Genomic DNA, 21,964 nt, shown 5'->3' with positions numbered 1-21,964 from the left:
AAACACAAATAGGATTTCACAGAATCATAGAATCGACTGGGTTGGAAAAGACCTCTGAGATCATCAAGTCCAACCCTTGATGCAACACCCCTGTGGTTACTAGACCATGGCACTGAGTGCCACATCCAGTCTCATCTTAAAAACCTCCAGGGACAGTGAATCCACCACGTCCCTGGGCAGCCCATTCCAATGTCTGATTACTCTGTAAAAAATTTTTTCCTAATATTGAACCTAAACCTTCCCTGGCACAGCTTAAGACAATGTATAGACCAAATTTGTATAGATCAGTCGTAGGAAGTACTTTCCATGAAACAAAAGTCCACGTCTCTGCACAGATTTCTAAATTACAGGTAATCTATAAAATTGTACAAATGACTGTGAATGCATTTATTCCCATTGCCCCAGCAAGGAGCGCACAGTGAGAAATGCTGTTCCTATGGCAACAGTCTGCCAGGATAGAGTGCTGCAGACTGAAATCCTTTTGAGCAGGCAGAGTCAATGCTTTAATGAGTATTTGGAATTCAATTTCAGACACTTCTATATTTAGGCATTTAAAAATAATGTTTACATTTTATTTTATGTTAACTGTACTTTACCGGTGAGTAGACTACCCTGGAACGCTCCTGGATCATATGCAGTCTAACACTCCGACACAAAGAATTTTGGGAAAAGGCATAATTGTTTCCTACAGCCAACTTTGTCTTAAATTTCCCAGTAAAATACAAGATTTACAGAGATTATTGGTTCATTAAGTGTAGTCTCTTGGTACTGCAGGAATCCCTGGCATATAATTTTGTGCTCAGATCAGGCTCATGAGGTCTGAAGATGTCTTGGCTGGTTTCTTTTAAGGAGAAACTCCAGGTACAGGACTACATTTTTTTTCTACTAGGTGTGGTTTTGTGATTTTAAATTTAGCTTGTACGGAGACATAGAGGAAATTAGGGTTTTATTTTAATAGATTTGTGTTCCGTAAAATAAAAAATAATTGCTCTCCTCCCTGTGTAAATATGGGACTGATGCTTGCTTTTCTTCATTCTGCACTGTCTCTTAACTTTCATTTCTAGGAGAAGGAAGATGTTGCATGCTCATAGGTTTGCATTAAGAATAATAATTTGGAATCTTTAACACCTTGTTTTTTAAAAGTAGTTTTTCAACATAGCAGGAAAAAGGTAAAATAGATTGGTTAATAAACATAAATTATTAGTAATTAAGGCTCCCTTCAGGCAGTGTAAATAGGATTAAGTTGAAGTCTTCATCAGAAAGCATTTTTTTGCTTGAAAATCTTAAACGGGGTCTGTTTTACCATTCACAAACAGTATTGTTTATTCTAGATATTTTCTTAAACAGAATATGCTTGTGTATGTTTGCACTATATAAAGTAAAGCATTGTGGGTCTTCTTCTTGCTGATGCATTTTATATTTCTGTGGTTAAAATAAAAACATTTGGAGTCCTTTTCTCCTCCATACTTTACCAAAGATCTGACTAAGGGTGACATTATGCAGTGGTCTTGTGTATGGAACACACTAATATTGCAGAACTTTTTATCTGGAACTAACAGTTTAATGTGAAAAGTTGATATTTACCAGGGACTAGCATTGTTGTGATGAGCTCTGGAGTTTCCAAGAAATCCACATTACTTCTTTGGAATGTCTTGCTGTAATTCATTTGAAGGTGGCTAAATGTAAAAAAAAAAAAATAAAATAAAAAGTAAGTTTTTTAAAGGGGCTCAATTTTTTTTTACGAGCATTAGAAATTTTACAGTTGATGCTATACAGAGATTTTGTGCTTCAAAACTTAGGCAATGGTGATAGTGGGAGAGGAGTCCAGATAAGCTGTGAAGTGCTTGCATATTATATTAAACACAGGTTTTCTTCTGTGCATCTAGCTGTCACTCTGATGCTCGTCTCGTGGTTGTGACCCAGTGTAGCGTTGACATGTGTTATGAGTGTTCTTGAGTCTTTGTGATAGGAAACCCAGTAAAACTGGAGTTTTGTTCGAAAGGAAAGCGACTGAGCTTCAAGAGACTTCTCCATCTCCCTTCAGAACAGTTTCTATCTTCAGATCATAGGGTTGGTTTGTGTGGGATTTAACCTAAATGTAGTTAAGGACAATCTTTTTGTCTCTACTCGGTTTCTTATCTTTCTGCTGGAGGGTAGAATTCAACTAGTAGGATTTTTAATCACTACAACTTCCATTTTGGGCCCAAAAGAGACACTGTGGGAGTCTGTTGGATGGGTTTTTGTGATGTGGATTGGGAAGCTGTGGGAGAGCTCCCCAGGACTACTTGTATGCTGAACTGTGTTGCGGGACAGCATGCGTTCTGTCTGTCGGCTCCTTCTGTTTCTTTCTTTACCATTAAACTCTGGTAATATTGCCGCCTTCCTGTTCTTTTGTCTCTGATGAGCTAACATCTATCTGATGATATATTTTTATCACTTTCAGACTTTTTCTGTTCTGAATTAGTTTTGTCTTTCAGATATTTTTATTTATGTTTCAGTATATTTAAGTCTAGCAATTGAAGTATTCTGAAGTATTAATAGTGATATATTTAGCAAGAAATTGGTTAGCAGTATTTTAAGTAATTTATATTCAGTCTTTCTGCACAAAGCCTTCAAAACTTTATGTATTACCAAAAAAAAAAAAAAAAGCCACCAAACCTCCAGAACTTACCTATTCCAGGCATTGCTGTTCTCCCAGAACTCATAAACAATGAAGCGGAAATTACTTGGAAGCTTCTGTATGGAAATACTAAGAATTGTACAATTGAACTAATTTAACAAAACACAACAAAGTTATTGGACATACACATCTTATTCCAAACTGCCTATAAGTAGGACCAAATGCAGTGATTTTTGAAAAAAAAAAAAAAATAAAACAACAAAAGCAAAACCAAAAAACCCAAACAATAATTTTAACAAATGAGTGATCATATACTACAAATTATCTTAACTTTAAAAAAACCCCAAACTCTTGTTGTATACTTATTTTTACTTAGTAATATTTTATATTACTGCACTTAAGATGGACTCTTATTTATGAAACTCATTTTTCATTTTGCTCTAATAGTACCATATATGTAAAGAAATGCTAATCAGTAATACATAAAATTAAATAACTGTGGTTCAGGAAAGATCAGCTAATACAGAACCACAGAATATGCCAAGTTGGAAGGGATCTGCAAGGATCATCAAGTCCAACACTTAGTCCTGCACAGGACCATCCCAAAGAGTCACACCATGTGCCTAAGGGTATTGTCCAAACGCTTCCTGTACTCTGTCAGGCTTGTGACCACTTCCCTGGGGATCCCGTTCCACACAGTGAACAGTTTTGAGTAAGTTTGTAGAGGTTGTTTCACTGAAAAATTACACAGTAGAAGTTATCTTTTTGTGTAAGAGATGCATCGAAGTGTCATGGAATTTCTGTGCTTTGAAAGCAAATGGAGTATATCTACAATGTAGTATAAAGTCAGATTGGCTGATATCTGCTGCATATACATTTTTAAAATAATATTTTGGGTACTAGTTACTTGTCCTTACACTTTTCAGCTAACAATATATCATGGATCAACAGAGTATCTGTTGATCCTCTACAGATAATCATCCCACTTACTATCCTGAGCATAAAACCTTTATAGCATGTACGGTACTAATGCATGTGGGTACTCAAATTAGTGTTTAGATAAATAGTACAAAAAGTATATATACATATTTCTCTAAGTGCCCAAGTGTAAGATTGCTGATCTCACTACTGATGTGCTTGAAAACTGGTATCAGATTATATTTCATACTGTAATAAGCAATGTTTTATGATTTATTGGTTTTCTCCTGCTGTATGTGCAAGCACATGGTAAAACAGCAAATATATCGAAAGCTGTTGGAATAAACCAAATCCTTGTCATTACCAGCTGCAGCAAAACCCATCCGGTAGGTGGCATTACAGACTTACCAAATGCCTGTAAACTTGGGAGAGGAAGGAACTTCCTGCCATCATTTGTTAAATTGCATTCTAAAGTCATGTAAGCTCTCTCCCCTGACAAGTCTGCAGTCACTACAGTCTTTAGCTTGGTGTTCATTTTTGGAAGGGGCCAGAGGGGCTTCTCTTGTTTTTTGGTTTTTTTTCCATCTCTTGGCCAATGGGAGAATTTTATTTTCCTCATCAGTCTGCCTTTACAAGTGAACCAGTGCAGAAATTTCAATTCTCTTGCAGCTTAACTTGCTTTTTCTGGTCTGTGCGGACACTACTGATAAAATCCTAAGTGTGATAATCTCATAGCAAAGGCTTATAAATTAGGGGTATAATAGACAGGCTTTGAAGCCTTTGAATATATAGGAAGATCCTATATTGTGTACACATATAAAAATATCTTTTTCATAATGGTCTACAGTGTGTATAGTAGTAACTTTCTCAAGTGTGTGAAATTCAGAAATTCAGAACAGTGGTGAGCCATGAAAATTTATTCTTAACCCATAATAGTTTATTTAATAGCTTATTTAATTCTAAAAGGAGCAAAGCAGAAACACAGTTTCATTGAAAATTTTGCTTTTTAATTTTCCCAGTTCTTTATTATGAATTAAAATTTTAAAATGACAGCCTAAAGGGAAGATTCTGAAAGCTTCTAAGCAGAGAACTGGTGAACAAGTTGACAAGTTGCCAGGTGAGCATAAATGAAGGCTGGCAAATGAGTTTTCCAATAAAGAGTCTCAGCCTAGGAGCTTCCAGAAGTCATGAATAAATGACCTGTGGAGCTAAGAAGCCTGAAAAGATTGTTTAACATCTTTGGGATAGCCTTTATGGTCATTTTTTGATAGTACTTAAAATCTGCACGTTTTGACATCTTGTTCTAGTTGTCTTTGAAAAGCTCTGTCTTACAGATTATGCACAAGCTGCCAGGACAGGTGTTACAGGTTCTCTCTTTATAAATAATCCCAGTTATTCAAGAAATGAAACTACATTCCTTCCTTCTGCCCAAGGACAATAACATTGTACTTACTGCAGGCAGCCACCCAGAGTAGAAGCAGATTCCACATACTGCTTCAGGGCAAGATGGAATTCCTCGATTTTTTCTTCTATCACACACATTTGATTTTGAACGATCATTATGTGCTGATACAAAAACATTACAATATTACTGCCATATCATCCTCTGAATTCCTTGTACTTTAAACTCAGAAAAGTCATATCATGAAATGAAAAAACCATAAAGCATGAAAGCAAATCCACAGAAGTTCCTTTGAAGTTTGCAGTCCCCATTTTAGTGCTCTGGAGTGAAGAAGTAGAAATGCTCAAGTGTGGCTCTTATGTCTAGACAAGCTGAGGTACAGAATGGAAACACCCAAAATGAGTGTCCATCTCAGAGACAGTTGTCCTAATCCTGGATGAGAGAGTCTTTTCAGAAGAGTGCAAAGCAAATGCTGATCTTTGAAATATTCAGTAATAAAGACAGTGTGTTTCCTTGGGTGAATCTGTATGCAAGCAGGTGTAAGGTCTGGGATAAGAGCAAACCCCCACAGTCTGCACTGGATATGTTGTTGCTTTTACCTTTTAGAGCCCTGACTCGCACCTGAGTGAGATGCCTAAGGCAGCCCATGTTAAGTGATGAATAGAGAGGGTTTTCTTTCCTCCACCTTTCTGAAAATGAACAATCTTTATAAACAAGACTGGAAACACTCAGCAGTACAGAAGACCTATTTATCCTTTTAGCTATTTTAAATAGTTTACGTGTTATTCATCTGTTGAAGCTTGACAACTTAACTAGTGGAATATTCAAAGCAACACAATGTGCTTCTTAATGAATACAACTTAATTTCTTGTACAGGTTTTTGACTCATTTCTGCCTTGATTATTAATACAGCTATCTTATGAATTATAAGCAATCTGTCTAGCAATATTGTATGGTCTCATTTAAAAAAAAATCTAATGCAACTCCTGTGATGAAATAATGATCCAATTTGATGGATCATCTCTCTTGGTTATTTTTTCATGTGTATTTGATTTGTGTTGCATTAGGTTCAAAGCTCTGAATTTAGGAATGCTAATCTATCAATCTTGGGACATAAACTTACTTAACAGTAAGTTTATTTCTGGTCATGATTTTGATTTTGTACATTGTAATATCGATTAGTGCTTAGCACTAGATAGTCTCCCATCTTTCCTATTAAGATTTCCTGTAGCAGTTTTGGGAGGGAGGGAGGCTGTACAACCATGATTTAAAGCATGCATGCAGCATTAGGTGATTTGAAGCAGAGAAGCTACCGCCCCATAAACACTGCTGCCAAATTTGTAAATTTTATTAATGACACCTTTTCCTCCTTATGCAAGTTAAGGTTTGGCTCCCTGTATCCTTTGAAAACAACGCAAAAATTAATGTAAAATTTTTGCTCATGTATTCTGAGTTTTGTTCTGTTGCCTCTTTCACAGTTAAATAAAATGGTTTCACTGCTAAATAAAATGGTTTCTTATCACTGGAAAAAGTGAGAGTAATGATTTTTACAGTTACTTTTTAACAAAAGAGACCAGATGAGATTGTTGTCTCAACAGCTAGCATTCATAATCAAATGTGAAAATCGTTATCTTGAAAAGTACTTACAGATCTTGCATTTTCTTCTAAAACTTCCTCTTCAAATGGCTCAAGCTTTAGGTCCTTTTAGGCAGTTGAAAAGAAAATAGAAAATAGAAGAGTCAATACTACAGCCATATTCTGCTCTTACCTTTTTAACAAACTATTCCAATAGCTAGATTCTGTTTTACTTCAAGAAGTTAGAACTAAATGCCTTCTTTATTAGCTGTAAGTCAAGCATAAATGTTGATCTGGTATACCTCAGTGATTAATCCAGGCTGGGCTGTTTTGTAAAGGTTTATCTCTAATGCTCAGCAGGTTTTTTTTCATTCGACAAAGTAAAAAAACCACTTGTTCACAAATGTATGGACTTAACTGAGAAAAGACATACATGCTCTCAAATTGTCACGTGAACTATAGAGATGAGCAAGAATGGTAATTTGGAATGAACTATCAGTTACTATTATGCCATGATAAAACTTTACACAAAGTTCTCTGCGGGAGGTTTATAAAGGGTTGCAAGGGGCTGTTTTCTAGTGTCAAGAGATTTGTATGATGGTCCAGGTCAGGTTTCTGAACTGCTGCACTTGCCGTGAACATAGGCTGGGCAGCAGCAAACAGATGTGTCTTTGAGGCAGCAGCATGTTTGGCACACAGTCTGGATGTGCACTTCATGAATCGGTGATTGACACAAACACCGACTAGTAGTGCACACAAAATCATCCTTTACATGCTAGGCACATGCAGCACTTTCTAACTCAGTGCCATTATGATATTCTGAAAAGAGACTGATTTCCAATAAGCAGCTGGAGAAAAACGCACTCTTTGTTTGTGGTGCTTCACTTCTCACTGCACACAGTTCTTGTGCAGCAAAGAGAAAAAAATTTCTTATGCTCCCAGCCTGGGTGAGGATTGATTAACCTCAGATAGCAGGCATTCTGCCAGCACAGATGCTGTACTCGCTGAAAACCAACAAGAGATGTGCAGGTAGAATTCAAATGAACACAGGACCTCCACCAGCAGCAGGTGGCAGAGCAAGGCAGCAGTGAAATACTTAGAAACTGCTGTGAACATGGATAGAAAAGCATAAAATGTGTGTGTGGAGGGAAAAACACACAGCTTTATTGTCAGTTCAAACACTTCAGGTAAAAAATCTGAAGGGAAAATGCATATTCCTGTAATTCTTCCATGCTTTCAGTGCCATTTTTTTCTAGGGAAACATGGCAAAAGAGAGGAAGGAATGGTTCTGCAAACTTTCTCTAAAGGTATCAAGAAAAGAATTCTTTTTTGGGTTTCGGTGTATGTAAATTTAGAACTCGAGTAAAAATAGGCAGCTTACAAGACTGATTCATGGTCAAATTCACTTTTGACAGAAGGCAGCAGAAGACTTAGACAACACTACATCAACCCTTCACCAAGTTGTTTTCCAATAGAAACCACTGACTAATAACTTTCTACCCCTTCAAAAAATAAAAATAATCCATAGCAGTTCTTCAGTAGTGTTATGTCATTAGACAGGGCATGACTACACAGATAGGATGTCTACAGAGCCAGCCTGTATGACCTTGGAGCATGTGAGCACTGGCACATAGTCCTCATCTGTATGGAAAGAGTGCTTATGGATTGCATGGCTTGACTTTGAGCACAAGTGAAGTAGCCCAGTGTGCATAACAGAGGTTCTGCCAGCCCGTTGCCAAGCAGCCTGGAAATAAAAACTCATGCAGCTCAAAGCTGGTGCTTTAAAATGACTCTGGAGTCCTACCTCACCCAACTGAGAAGTGGTGGCTTTTGAAATTGCCTTTTAGCATGATTGTGCAATCCTTTCCAATCTGTTTCAGGGCAAAGTCAAAAAGAGGGACTTTTAATAGCTGCTGAAAGACAGCTGATATTTAACACCTCTCACAGTCAGACATGGCTGAGAGACAAAAAGTCAAGCAGATGCCAAGTTAGGCAAAGGTTAGGGTCTACTGGGAAAGACTGTCTACTGGGAAAATTAGGCTTATCTAATTGCTGTGTTTTAGTAATCAAGGTTTATATTGAAAAGGAGGTAATTATGGGAGTTCAATGCCCTGTCATTGTTTCCCTTTGCACTGAGCTCCTTTTCAGACTGAGTTTCTCTGTCATTTAAACATGGCAGATTTGATATTTTTATAACATCCTTGTTTTAAGTTTATTCACGACAAAATGGTTGGCTGCTTTCTGTAATGTTTGCATTGCATTATTGCTGTAGGCCAGGTTTCTTTTTTTTTTTCCACATTCTTTTAGATGTTAGGTTTTCTTTTGGCATCGGTCTGAGCTGGGCTGGACAAGCTGTGGCGGGGCAGTGAGCTGCTGTTTCCAAACCAGAGATGGGAGTAAAGCCAGAGGAAAAGTGAGATTTACCTTTCATGATGGACTTTGACATTTCAAAATCTAGTTTATATCTATTCAGGAAAAATCAAGTTGCCACTAAAACATCATTAACGTGGCAACTGCCATGTAATTGCCTTTCTCTTGCAGAAATGATCTCTGGGAGGAAGCAGTTGTATAGAGGCTCACGGGTAGGCTCTGGCCAGAGGCTTAAGGGGCTGAGCTGCTGAGCATGGCAAGGAGCAGAGTGAGAAGCCGACAGGACTTAAGGACAGTGCTTCAAGTAATGGCCAAATTTCACAGCTGGTTAAGGAGAAGTGATGAGCACAAAGTCTGGCAAGGCCAGCAATGCTGGGGGTGACCATATGCAGCTAATCAGTAATAAGACTGAAATAACTGAAATACCCAATACTGTTCCCAAACTGTTGCAAAGGGCAAAAGTAGCTAGAGGTGTTTTTTTCATTTGGGAGGGAGCAATGGCAGAGAAAGGTCAGTATGCTTCTCTTGCTGAGCCCTGTGCCAAGTCACCACCATTTTTATTTTTTTTGTTAAATCCCTTAACTATTTTCTGTGTGTGCAATTTGCTACTGAACTCAAGTTGGATGACTGGTTGAGGGAGAGGAGACACTTGTCTGCCAGGGCCCAGGGTCTGAGCCAATGCCTGGGTAAGAGGTGCGGGTCCAGGCACAAATACTTTAAACCCATGATAATGCTCACAAGGCATCATCCCCATGATCATCCCCGATCAGCTGAAAAGAAAGAACAGGATCAGACTGTTTCATCTTCCTTCAAGTGCTGCTGTTCATGTTCATGTTCCTGCAAGTGCTGCCTGTGTGTGGGTGCTGCTGAAGACACCTGTGCCAATGTCTTTGGAGTACATGCACAGTCTCATTGCTGGTGAGCACTGACCTGTGGGTAGAAGCTACATCAGCTGCACACGGAATGGAGCTACTCCTGGGTCTGAGAGCACTCAGTCTAAAACCTCACCTCCAGTAGACTAGGAGGAAGAAACCCCCATGGTCCCAAAATCCACTGAATTCAGCCACTCCCAAAAAAAAGAAGTCATCACACACAGATAAAAAAAACCTTTTGTACACCAGGGTAGCAAGTAAATCTGAATAATAATTAAAAATAATAGATACTTTCTGTATGGATAGACGTGGCTCAGGATTTTACAAGCCCTGGGATTGTAAATGCTGGCATTGTTGGATCAGATGGGTCATTTTCAGACTCCTGGAGGGGTCTGATTTGATGTGGGAACCACAGATGGTTTCTGGGCTCTGGGGCCTCTGCAGCCAGCTACCAGGCGGGATTGCATCAGCTTTTGGTTGAACTTTACTTATTAGAAAAGTGTTTTAAGCTTTATGAATGAGTATTCTCTGATGGAAAAGGAGGAAATAAAATGTTCTGTCGTGCTTTCATGGGAAAGTTTGGAGAGGAAAAGAAAAATACCATATTCTAAAACCAGAGGCTTATACCATGTTCCTCAAAACAAGCATAACTAAATACAGTAACATTCTCCAGTCATATAGTAATGCAGCTTTTCAGATCTTTATGAAAAGTTGAATCTGTGGTGATAGGAAGGGGAAAGGGGAGCATGGAAAAACCATGGCATGCTGTCATGCAATAGGAAAGAAGAAGGTGGAAGAAAAATGTAGGCATTTAATGAGTGTTAACTGTCTTAGGTGGTGTTGAAGTTTCACTCATTGTTGATTGGAAAGACTGCAACTGGGGCACTGAAAACATTTGTGTTTTCAAAAGGGTTGCTTTACTGAAAGTGAGAGAACAAACAGGTGGAAAAAAACACACACCTTCTTTTCCAGTCTATCAATTAGCTTCTGGAGTCTGTTTATCTGGGTCATCCACTGGCTGTCTTCCTCAATCCAACCTTTGGACAAGATAAATAATGAACATTTAAAAAATGTTACTAAAGTGCTGGAACATAGTGTATTCCTGTATTTTATTTAAAAAAAAAAAAAGCTTACCTGCATTTTCTTTTTCTTCTCAAAAATTATGCTCCAACTAGTTCAATGTTCATTTAGGTAAAACTAAAGGAAAGCATGATTTTGACTCTATGAATGATTTTTGTTCTTTTTAAGATACAGTAGCAATCCACTATGGAATTAAAACCACATTCTAGATTAATGCTAGTGCTTTGGAAATTGTGCTGGTACCTGAAGAAAGCTCTCCATCTCTACTGCAATTATATTCCTGCCTGTATAATGACCTGATCGTAGAATCATAGAATGGTTTGTGTTGGAAGGGACCTTAAAGATCATCTAGTTCCAACCCCCCTGCCATGGGCAGGGACACCTGCCACCAGATCAGGTTGCTCAGGGCCACGTCCAACCTGATCTGATGTCATATATCAAGGGTGAAGCTAGAAGACGATGTTCTACAAGGGCACAAGTATCTGGGCTATGAAGATGGTAAAGGGCCTAGAGGGGGAGACATACAAGGGAGCAGCTGAGGTCGCTTGGCTTGTGCAGCCCACAGAAGAGGAGACTGAGGGGGGACCTCAGAGCAGTCTGCAGCTTCCTTACGAGGGGAAAAGTAGGAGCAGGCACTGGTCTCTCTGGTGACAAGTAACAGGACCAGAGGAAATGGTCCTATGAGGAGAGGCTGAGGGAGCTGGGGTTGTTTAGCCTGGAGAAGAGGAGACTCAGGGGAGACCTCATCACTCTCTAGAACTACCTGAAAGGAGGCAGTAGCCAGGTGGAGGTTGGTCTCTTCTCCCAGGTAACTATCAGTAAGACAAGAGGGCATGGTCTTAAGCTGTGCCAGGGGAGATTTAGGTTGGATATTAGGAAGAAATTCTTTCCAGAGAGGGTAATCAGGCATTGGAATGGGCTGCCCAGGGAGGTGGTGGATTCTCCATCCCTGAAGGTTTTTAAGATGAGACTGGATGTGGCATTTAATGCCATGGTCTAGTAACCACGGTAGTAGTGGATCAAGGGTTGGACTTGATGACCTTGAAGGTCCTTTCCAACCCATTTGATTCTATGATTCCATGAAATGGCATCAAGCTGTGTTAGGGGAGGTTTAGGTTGGATATGAGGAAAAAGTTCTTTACCCAGAGGGTGGTTAGTCACAGGAACAGGCTCCTTAGGGAAGTGGCCACAGCACCAACCTGTCTGAGTTCAAGAAGCCCCTTGACAACATCCTCAGGTACAGATTCTTTGGGCTGTCCTGTTCAGGGCCAGGAGTTGGACTTCAATGATCCTTGTGGGCCCTTTCCAACTCAGGATTGTCTATGATTCTGTAATTCTGTGAGGCTCTCTGAAGTCTCTGGAAAATTTTGCTTTGCTAAAATCTCATGAAAATTGTCTACTAGATGGAAGGGACAATACTCAAGAAAACAAATATGTGCATTATTAAAGCAGTTCCTGACATCACTCACAGTGTAAATGTCTACATAAGTGGTTGCTCTAAGGAGAGAGGCAGGTTATTTATCAGAAACTGAAGAACTTTCAATGCATGCTCTTGTTATGCACATTCATTAACCTGCTTATTTTCCAGCTGAGAGTTTTTGTGGCTCTTGAATATGTTTTGACCAGAGAAATCCTAATGCTGAGAACATACCACAGCTGTAGTCTGTAGAGGCAGCAGAGTGCAGCTTTACCTGAACAAGTACATAGGCTAAAGAAATGCTGGCTTGAGCACTGAATGCAAATACACACCTACAGTGTTACTGTGCATGTGAGCAGCAGGCAGTGAGGAGGAAGATCAAGTGCCTGCACAAATCTTGTGCAGGAAAGTAGACAGCTATTAGCTATTAGTAAAACTGTGGAGAAAGATGTTAGCTCTTTAAAATTACATCAATACAGTAAGGTGATTTGGTAAAGCTTGCATATGTTTGGGTTCCTTCTGAACTCTGTGAATTAGCAATGCTGCAACAAGGCTATGTGACCTTCCTTGTTATGAAAAACAGTAACTCACAACAAAAGACCAAACATCATCCTGTATCACTGAGCTGAAAGAACAGCATTATTTGGTGAGTGGCACAAAGTGAGTCAGGAATGTGAGTGACAGAAAGGTCTTCAGAAGAGGGTTAAAAAAGAAGAGGTAAGCATGTGCCTGCAAGCATTGAGATCGGCATGACTGGTCAAGAAGTGAGCCTGATCCATCACATATTTTGTTGTTTCAGTGATCTTCATGCCTTGATTTTGGGACACATCACTAAGCATGGAGACACCTTCACTACAGCCTCATGCTTAATGTCACTGCTTCCAAAGAATCCCATTTATCAAAGTGCACTATCACATTTTCTAAAGGAGAAATGCTGATTCAGATTTTTTTGGTGTCATCTGAAATGAAATATTATTTTCTTTCACATTTTATATTTTCCCTTTCTGTTTCTTATTTGTTCCTCTCAGCTGGGATGTAAGATATGGCAGAAAACTTGGTTCCTTATAATTTACAGCCTTCACCTTTTCATTCACTTCTTCAGGCTACAGATATTACCTAAAAATATTGAGTCAATCCAAAGCCCCTAAACAATATCACAATTTGTCCCATAATTATATATTTATTTTTATCAGTTCACATCTATGTATATATAGTTATTTTCCTCATGGTTTGAGTTAATACCTTCTATATTAAATTGAAATTGTCTTCTGTCAGTAAAGTATCTGAGTTAGTTAGGTGTCTAAATTAAATTTTTGAGAGAAAGATATGTGTATATTTTTCTGTATATGTGTGTATGCACGTTTTAAGTATCTTGAAAATGTGAAATACCATACCTGTGCTAGAATGAGGGTTGTTTGATGACAAACTGTTGTTCTTCTGAAGCCTTCGAGCTGAGCGTTTCCCTGGCCATTGGACTGAGAGCACTTCTGGTTTTGTTGGATCTTTTCTGCACAGAAACACAGGAGACTTCTTAAGATAAAATTTGTGGGAGAGCTCTCCTCTCTCTGTTTTTAAAAAAAAACACTGCTTCTGTGTTCCCTTTTGAATTAAAAGAAAAGAAATACCTATTGACACCACTGGACTATTTTCCAGATTTTCACTATTACTGATTAGTTGTGGTTATGTCATTAAAGAAGTTAAAAAAAAAAAAAAGAAAAAGAAAAAAAGAGGGTTAAGCTGGCATAAACTGTAGATCTTTTAAGGGATAGAAATCTCAAGGTCAGTGTCTGTCTGTAATGTGGCTCTGACCTGACCTAAGGAATCATTCACACAGTTTCTTCATTCACAGGAGTTTTGTAGCATTGCTGCAGAGGAACTTCACAATACCATCTGAAAGTGAGATAGGAACTTTAAAAATTGACCCCTACAGCTTAAATATTGAAAAGATAAACAGCAACCTGTATCTGTTAATAAGGAAGGAAAACTGATGAGAATTAGCTGATATTGGATGCAGGACTGATACACTTCTGGGACCAGTAGTGAAACATAGATACAGAAATGATTTATGTTTGTACTGTGATGACAGAGTCATTGAAGCTTGATATTTTGTGTGAGGACTAAAGGCTGTCTTTATGTGGTTCTTCATCATCCAGCTGGCATGCAATGAAGGACCAGGACTATGGTTAATTTTGAACAGTTAGTTGGATGAGTGGTTGCAAAGAGTATTAGACAGTAGCCTAAACAGTTCAGTAAATAATTCTCATGCCACTGTTTTGGAAAGATATCTGGTCTCCTGAAGCACAGAATAAAGGCTCACTAAAAGTTCACACACTGTGTTAAGAAGATGTTTTAGGATGGTGTTTTCTGCAGCATCAAATCCCTTCACAGTAAGTCAAATTGCAGCAATTCCCCACTGTGAGAACTCTGAAATTAGTTTAGGAGTGTCTTAATGGGATTCTGATTCAGTTTGCCCCTGAGTTTTGTTAAACATAACTGAAGATGATTTTACATATGGACTGGGGCATCTGCACTAAGAACTAACTAATTTTCTCCAGAATAGCTGTAGTTAAAGTGCTGAGTTTGCCTGGCTTTTCACTGCTACCTTGGAAAATGGGGAAGATGGTATTTGGCTTAAGTGTGTCACACCTCTTTTTTTTTTCTTTGCCACAAATGAAATTCAGCATTCCAGAGCATATTTCTGAACAACTGTACTGATAGAACTAGAGAAAGAAGTCTCCACAATGCCCTACTAGACAGTCAATTTGGTCAAGAAAACTCACTGCAAAAGGCATGTTCATGTCACCCAGTTCCAAGCACCCAACTGGGTAGTTTGAGTTACTCAGATGGTCTTTCTAAATTTTATTTCAAGAGAGGCTGTCCTAAAGGGCAAGTCAGAGAAATCAGTGATTACTTCAGAAGATGTAAGGGCACCTAAGTTAGGCTCTAGCTCTGAACTGGCCATTCAAGATTTCTTTCTCTCCTACCAGTTGCTGTGGAACCTGGAAATATGTATGCATGAACAGAGAGATACTGTTTGTGCTTGGTGCATCCTCAGACTTCCAAAAACTGTTTGATTCCTACAGTCAAGCTGCTGGCACAAAACCCCAGGGTATAATTCATGTACTTTAGAGATCTCAAACCCAACAGCAAAACAAGCAGATGACATTTCCAAAAGAAAGGTCTTAAGATCATCTTCGTCTGCAAAACAAAACGTCATATTTTGCTTTCTTTATCATCTTTAACAATAGCATACTGAGGAAAAAAAAAATCCATAAAAAACTCCTCTTAGTGGGTTCCTATATGGAATAAAAAGTGTAACCTTATTTCTCCTGTTATTCCCTACATCAGATTTCTGGGTGAAATGTAAAATAGAAGGTTCACAGTGACCCCACTCCTCACCCCTTCATTGCAGCTGAAGAGAAAGTTTGCTCACCTCTCCTGCCGGGTCTGCTCCTCCGTGGTTTCCATGGCACACTCCAGGGAACTCTGGAGGGACTGAAGCTGGTTCAGTGTCTCCTTCAAGAGAAAGCGAGTCACAAACTGCTCCAAATTAGAAGCCTCCTGATAGTCCTAAAAATTACATAGGGAAAAAAATAAAGGTAAGGCTTTTCCTACTAGGTTAGAAATACACAAGGGAAGGTTCAGACTTCATTCAGAAAGGAAGCAGGTTGGATGTTTTCACAGTTGTATGTGCAAACCACATAATGAGCCTTTATGTTTCTGGACAAAAAGACCTCTGAATTTCCAGGTATAGACACAAATGCCACCCATGCCGAGAGAGGCCCAGATACACAGTGGCACAGCATAGTTTCTACTCAAAAAATCCCTTTTCCTTACATGTCTTAACTCCAGTTGGTGGCAGCACCACATTACTTCTTAAGTGTGGAAAAGTCAAAATAAGACTGACAACTGCAGAATTGAATTTGAAGTTTTAATTCAGATCCACTTTTCTGAAAATTGTTTATCAAGCCCCACTGGCCTGTCTCTGACAGTAATTATGGGAACAGTCTCTGAGCAAGGCACATGCTTAGTGAAAATCCCTTGAAAAACTCCTCCTTCAGCTGGCTGAAGGACCATTGGTGCGAGAGAGGTTGCCTTCTGAATTTAAGAGTCTTTGACTGATTTTTATTCCTTTAATTTGTTTACTTATTTTTGAAACCATATATCTATATATTTTACAATTACATGAAATGCATCTAAATGTTATTTGAGCTAAAGTTATTAGAAAAGTTTGCACCTATACGTAGCAGTCTGTAGTGGTTCTTTGTGTAATCACATTTCCAGTATATTGTATGTGTTCAAAAATATTTATGCTTATTTGGTGTAGATAATTTCAGAAATAAATTCTTACCCCTGCTTTCTCCCTGGCCCAGTAAATCATATTGCCATGGATGGGGTCAAATTTAATGTTTCTGGCAAGCCTAGATCTGCAAAAACCCGCTGTGGTCTCTTCCAACTGTATCCATTCTGTGATTCTGTAGTTCTGCAGTAGCACATCGGTAATGCTGTGTGAGGGAGGTCACCTTTACAATAATATAAACGTGCTCTTTCTTGTTTTCTCATTAGTAAGTGTAATAGAGAGGATAGAACAGACCCCTAGAGCCTCTGTTTACTGTGTTGAACTCACATTAGGAACAGAGAAAGAAAACGGATTTCCATCTCTTAAACTCTGAATGAATTTATTGGCTCCCCACTCAGCTGATCTTGAAAACCTTTGGTTACAATTCCACCTAAAATAATTTCATAAAATATGAGATGCATTAAATGAAAGATTTCTTTAGTCACGACATCCAAAGAGATGCTTTAAAGAAGACGTCATTTCAGTGGTGTTGCCTCCTACTCTGAGAACCCATTTGAGTAGTTTTGGCAATGCATATGGGTATTTTTAAGCTCTTCCATGTTCTTCCCAATATGAATGACAGCTGAAATGCTTTTTTGATTTTTATACTTCTCTTAGAATTTTTGCACGTATGTGTTTGCAATTAGAACACAAATACAAGATGTTTTGAAATTTAAATGTAAAATTGAAGACTGACAGATAATAGCTTTAAAACCATTTTGCTTTCAATTGAGAGTGATCTATTCACAATATATGTTACTAAGTTAGTTCTTGCTGGAAGATTTCTGCTGCAGAAATCTCAGGTGTTAAACCACTTATGAATCATCAGAAGTTACTTATGTAGCCAGAAGCTTTGTGGTCTTCTATATTTACTTCTTCTGTCTTCAGATTAATCAGGTGTGAGTCACTCTCCAACAATAATTTTTCATTTATACATTTTTAAAATAGATACTCATGAGAGATTGTCTGTCTACCTCAGTGAATACCTGAGACTCACACCGGTCTATAAATAATGTTTATGACAACCTTTTTACGATTACTAAATCTTTTTTATGCAATAGGAAAGCTGATTTTTTATTCTTCTTATAAATTTCCTTCATTGGTTCTCTGGCATGTTAGGACAACATGTGTGAATTTGTGTAGCATGGACAGCTAAATAAAACCCTGCAGTAGAAATACAGGGTATGATTTAGTTTTCTTCAGCTTTTGCCAGTGCTTTTGGAAATAAATGAACAAAACATGACAGAACTGACAATTTCTTCTAAGTTTTTTGATTGTTTGAAGTGTTTGAAGTTTGAAGTGTTTTAAAATTCTGGGCATCCAAAAAGTAAATGCTGCAGATACCTCCATATTGCTTTCTGCTCGTAGTCATGATAAATCTGATACTGGCATGCTGAATTACATCTTAAAATGTACACCTTTGTTCTGTTCCCTACACTTCTCTTGCAGTTGTCTGAGAACAAATACCATGTCTGTGGTACTCCTGTTGGCTCTGAAACCACACTGACTTTCAAGTAGAATTCCTTCTGCTATAGTGGGTATTAGTCTGTTCAAGAGTATTCTTGCCAGGATTTTGCCAGCAACAGAGAGCAGAGTAATACCATGGTAATTTGAACAGTCTGATTTAACTCCTTTCTTCTTATACAAGGTGATGATGACTGCATCACGAAGGTCTGATGGTAGTTCGCCTAGTTCCCGACAGCACACCACAAACTCGTGAAATTTAGCATGGAGTGCTTGGCCCTCATGCTTTCAGACTTCAGGTGGAATTCCATCAACCCCAGCTGCTTTGCCAATTTTCACCTGCTGTACAGCCTTAGGAGTTTCTCCCAGAGTAGGGGCAATATCCAATTCATACTTCGCTGGTTGCTGTGTGATGGACTGAATTGCTGAGTTTTGAACTACACAGCTAGTACTGAAAAAAGTCTGAAAGTGTTCAGACCATCGATTCAAGATGGAGGTTTTATCTGTTTTACCACTCTACTTCCTACAGAAAAGTACTTTATTTTGTATTTTACTAAAGGCACACTACTATATAACATTTCTGTAGAAGAAAGAAAATGTTAATTTTGAATTTTAAAAAAAAAGTGTATAATTTTATTAAGTGTATATCAATTTATTAAGTGTATATTATGGTAGAATCAGCTTAACTGGCATGCTCAGCATTTGTATTGTCAGTGTACTGTGTCACAAATTAATAACGAGACCCACAGATGGTGTCTGTACATAAACTAGAAAAATGGCCTGGTTCTTGAATTTTATCAGCTGTAAATTACTGTTCATTAGCATATACATTATAATGCACCACAGTTTGGGCAGTCCAGATGAAATAAATCTGCGTTAACATATTGTTCTGGTTGTTAGTTTTACTGACTGTGAATGAATGAGGGTAATTTTCCACATCTTCCTCATCAAGAGGCAACTGTGACCTTTGTGAGCAGCAAAGATTTGAATTTCCATTAGTGCCACTGAAAATACACATAATTAGTGATTTCCCAGTGGAAAAGGTCACTGTAGTCTTTAAAAGTGGCTTATGGCTATCTTAAAAAAGTGCATGAAAGGCTGTCCATTTACAGCAGCAGAGGAGGCTGGGCTTAGGTATCTCCTAGGGCACTCCACATCCCAGGGTTACAACAAGAGGCTCAGCAACACTCTTGATCCTTTTGATCTCTGGTGCCAACCCCAGTCCTCATCCCTGGGGTGACCTGACACCATGCAGATCCACTTATCAGAAGAGCAGCTCCTTGAGATGGAGAAGAAGGGAAATACCGGGCAAGCAAACTAAATTTGAGTGGGACAAAAAAATAACCCTGCAATTTCTCAGAAGGCGTGGCAGGTTTGGCAAGAGCTTCCACAGGGCTCCATCTTAGGGCTGGTTCTTTTCAACATTTTCATAAATTACTTGGACACAGGACTTGAAGGTATACTGAGTAAGTTTGTCAACTATACTAAATTGGGAGGAGCTGTTGACTCCCTCAAAGGCAGGAAGGCCCAAGGAGAGACCTTGCCAAATTAGAGGGCTGGGCAATCACCAACCATATAAAGTTCAACAAGGCAAAGCACAGGATTCTGCACCCGGCACAAGACGCCCCTGGTTGTGTGTACAGACTGGGGAATGACAGGCTGGAAGGTAGTGCTTCAGAAAGGGACTCGGGGGTCCTGGTTGATGGCAAGGTGAATGAGTCAGCAGTGCAGCTGACTGGCAGCCAGGAGGGCCAGCTGTGTCCTGGGGGGCATCAGGCAAAGCATCCCCAGCCGGCTGAGGGAGGGGATTGTCCCACTCTGCTCTGCACTGGTGCAGCCTCACCTTGAATATTGTGGCAGTTTTGGGCACCACAATATAAGAAAGATATTAAGCTATCAGAGAGCGTCCAAAGGAGGGCAACAAAGATGGTGAAGGGCCTTGAGGGGAAGCCATATGAGTAGTATCTGAGAGCACTTGGTCTGTTCAGCCTGGAGAAGAGAAGACTGAGGGGAGACCTCACTGTAGTCTAAAACTTCCTCATGAGGGGAAGAGGAGGGACAGCCACTGATCTCTTCTCTGTGGTGACCAGGGACAGGACTCGAGGGAACAGCATCAAGCTGTGTCAGGAGAGGTTTAGTCTGAATATTACAAAGAGGTTCTTCACCCAGAGGGTGGTTGGGCACTGGAACAGGCTTCCCAGGGAAGTGGTCACAGCACCAAGCCTGACAGAATTCAAGAAGCATTTGGACAATACTCTTGGTCACATGGTGTTGCTCTTGGGGCCATCCTGTGCAGGGCCAGGTGTTGGAATTTGATGACCCTGTTAGGTCCCTTCCAACTCAGAATATTCTATGATTCTATGATTCTACAAACTTAGTGGGAAAGGATGTGTGGCTGTGACGTTGTCCAACCCCACGTTCAGAGCAGGGCCAACTTTGAAGGTAGTTCGAGCTGTCTGGGGATGTGTTCAGCTGAGTTTGTAACTCCTCCAAGGATGGAGATGACACCATCTCTCTGATCTGCTTTTGCATTCTCTTTGTGCATATTTTCTGTATGTCCATTCAGCATTTTTCTTTCTGCAAGATGTAGCTGTTGCCTCTTGTGCTTTTGCTATGCACCCCTGAAAAAGACAGAGGTGTTCTTTTGTCTTCTCTATAACTCTTTAGATTAGATTTAACTCTTTAGAATTATATCTTCTCTCTGCCTCTTCTCCCAGCTGAACAAACCCTTTACTGCTTGTTATGTTCCTATTTTGGTATATAATAGTTTATAGTATATTACACTTTTATAACTTATCTATTGTGTTTTATTTTTAACATTACTTATAATACTAATTTCTTACTATTATACTACTTAGCAATTTGCTGTTGCTTATTTTATATTTCATGTCAAAATAATTTCATAAAAAATATTTAGGCTTATCTTTTCAGAAAATACCCTCAACTGAAAAATAGTTATTATTGAATAAAACTCAGTGGGGAATAATCTATTTAAATTTCCCTTTATCATGGAATTTTTCTTGCCCTGTGTGTTTAAAGCCTAAATTACTGGGACAATGCCCTGGGTTACAGCTTAATATTGAAGATATAAAATTAGTCAAAATGAGTGTACTAAGATGAAAAAAATCAAAATTTTTTCATTTCAATCCCTAAGATCTAATTATTCACACTGTAGGAAGAAATCAGAACTGAGTCAGAATCAAATCATAATTTCACCAGAAGCCATATCCAGAGATGCTCAGTGTGTTGACTTCACACAAATGCAACCTTTACATCATCTTCATTGTAAAAGTGATCAAAGGCATAACATGCCAAATTATTGGATTCAACTTTGAGTATGGCACTTCACAAGTTTATCCAAGTATTATATTTGGCATAAACTATGTGTTTAAATTCTGCCTATAGAATTGGAACAGTGACAATCTCTTGCAGTGCTGACTTAACAGCAATGAAATAAAATAGGCAGCCATGGCTGATTAGAGAGAATATTGACACACATTTATAATAATGTCCATCAGGACAGTCTATCACTCTCCTTTATTGGGATTATTGAAGGAGTAATATACTTTTATTGCAATATTTACAAAATTCATGCAGAGATAAAAAGTAACTCCTGTTTAACTGCTATTAGGTGCGTCAGATAGCTTAGAGACAAGAAGCTGTTTTGGCTGTGTTTGATATTATCAGGTAGCAGTAATCAATGTAACAACATTGCTCCAGGGAGAAGGTTGTAAGGATACGTAGAAAACATCAAAGCTGTTGGTGGTTTTGATAGGTATCAACAAGAGAATGGCTAGGTTAAATGTTTACTTTTCTGCTGTGAAGTAATTTATATACACTTTTATGTTTAGAGGTATGAATATTAAATTAATTAAGGAATTTTTGGGTTTTGTTTTATCTTTAAGTG

The 21,964-nt window shown here is 38.7% G+C and overlaps 1 protein-coding gene across 1 annotated transcript in view; it reads right to left on the bottom strand.

Moving 5' to 3' along the window:
- The window catches only part of NECAB1 (N-terminal EF-hand calcium binding protein 1), a 62,381-nt gene that overhangs the window by 1,851 nt on the left and 38,566 nt on the right, over positions 1–21,964 (bottom strand). Inside the window, exons 6-12 of the mRNA XM_017830578.1 lie at positions 15,688–15,824; positions 13,649–13,761; positions 10,718–10,794; positions 6,588–6,641; positions 4,992–5,104; positions 2,672–2,749; positions 1,585–1,676 (exon numbers count right to left, since the gene is read on the bottom strand). Coding sequence (XP_017686067.1) covers positions 1,585–1,676; positions 2,672–2,749; positions 4,992–5,104; positions 6,588–6,641; positions 10,718–10,794; positions 13,649–13,761; positions 15,688–15,824 — 664 coding nt within the window. The remainder of the gene's footprint in view (positions 1–1,584; positions 1,677–2,671; positions 2,750–4,991; positions 5,105–6,587; positions 6,642–10,717; positions 10,795–13,648; positions 13,762–15,687; positions 15,825–21,964) is intronic.

The sequence above is a fragment of the Lepidothrix coronata genome, unplaced genomic scaffold, assembly GCF_001604755.1.
Source record: "Lepidothrix coronata isolate B3197 unplaced genomic scaffold, Lepidothrix_coronata-1.0 Scaffold181, whole genome shotgun sequence".
Taxonomy (NCBI): Eukaryota; Metazoa; Chordata; class Aves; order Passeriformes; family Pipridae; genus Lepidothrix; species Lepidothrix coronata.
The sequence above is the reverse complement of the archived record's forward strand: the minus strand, read 5'-3'. Positions and strand labels throughout refer to the sequence as shown.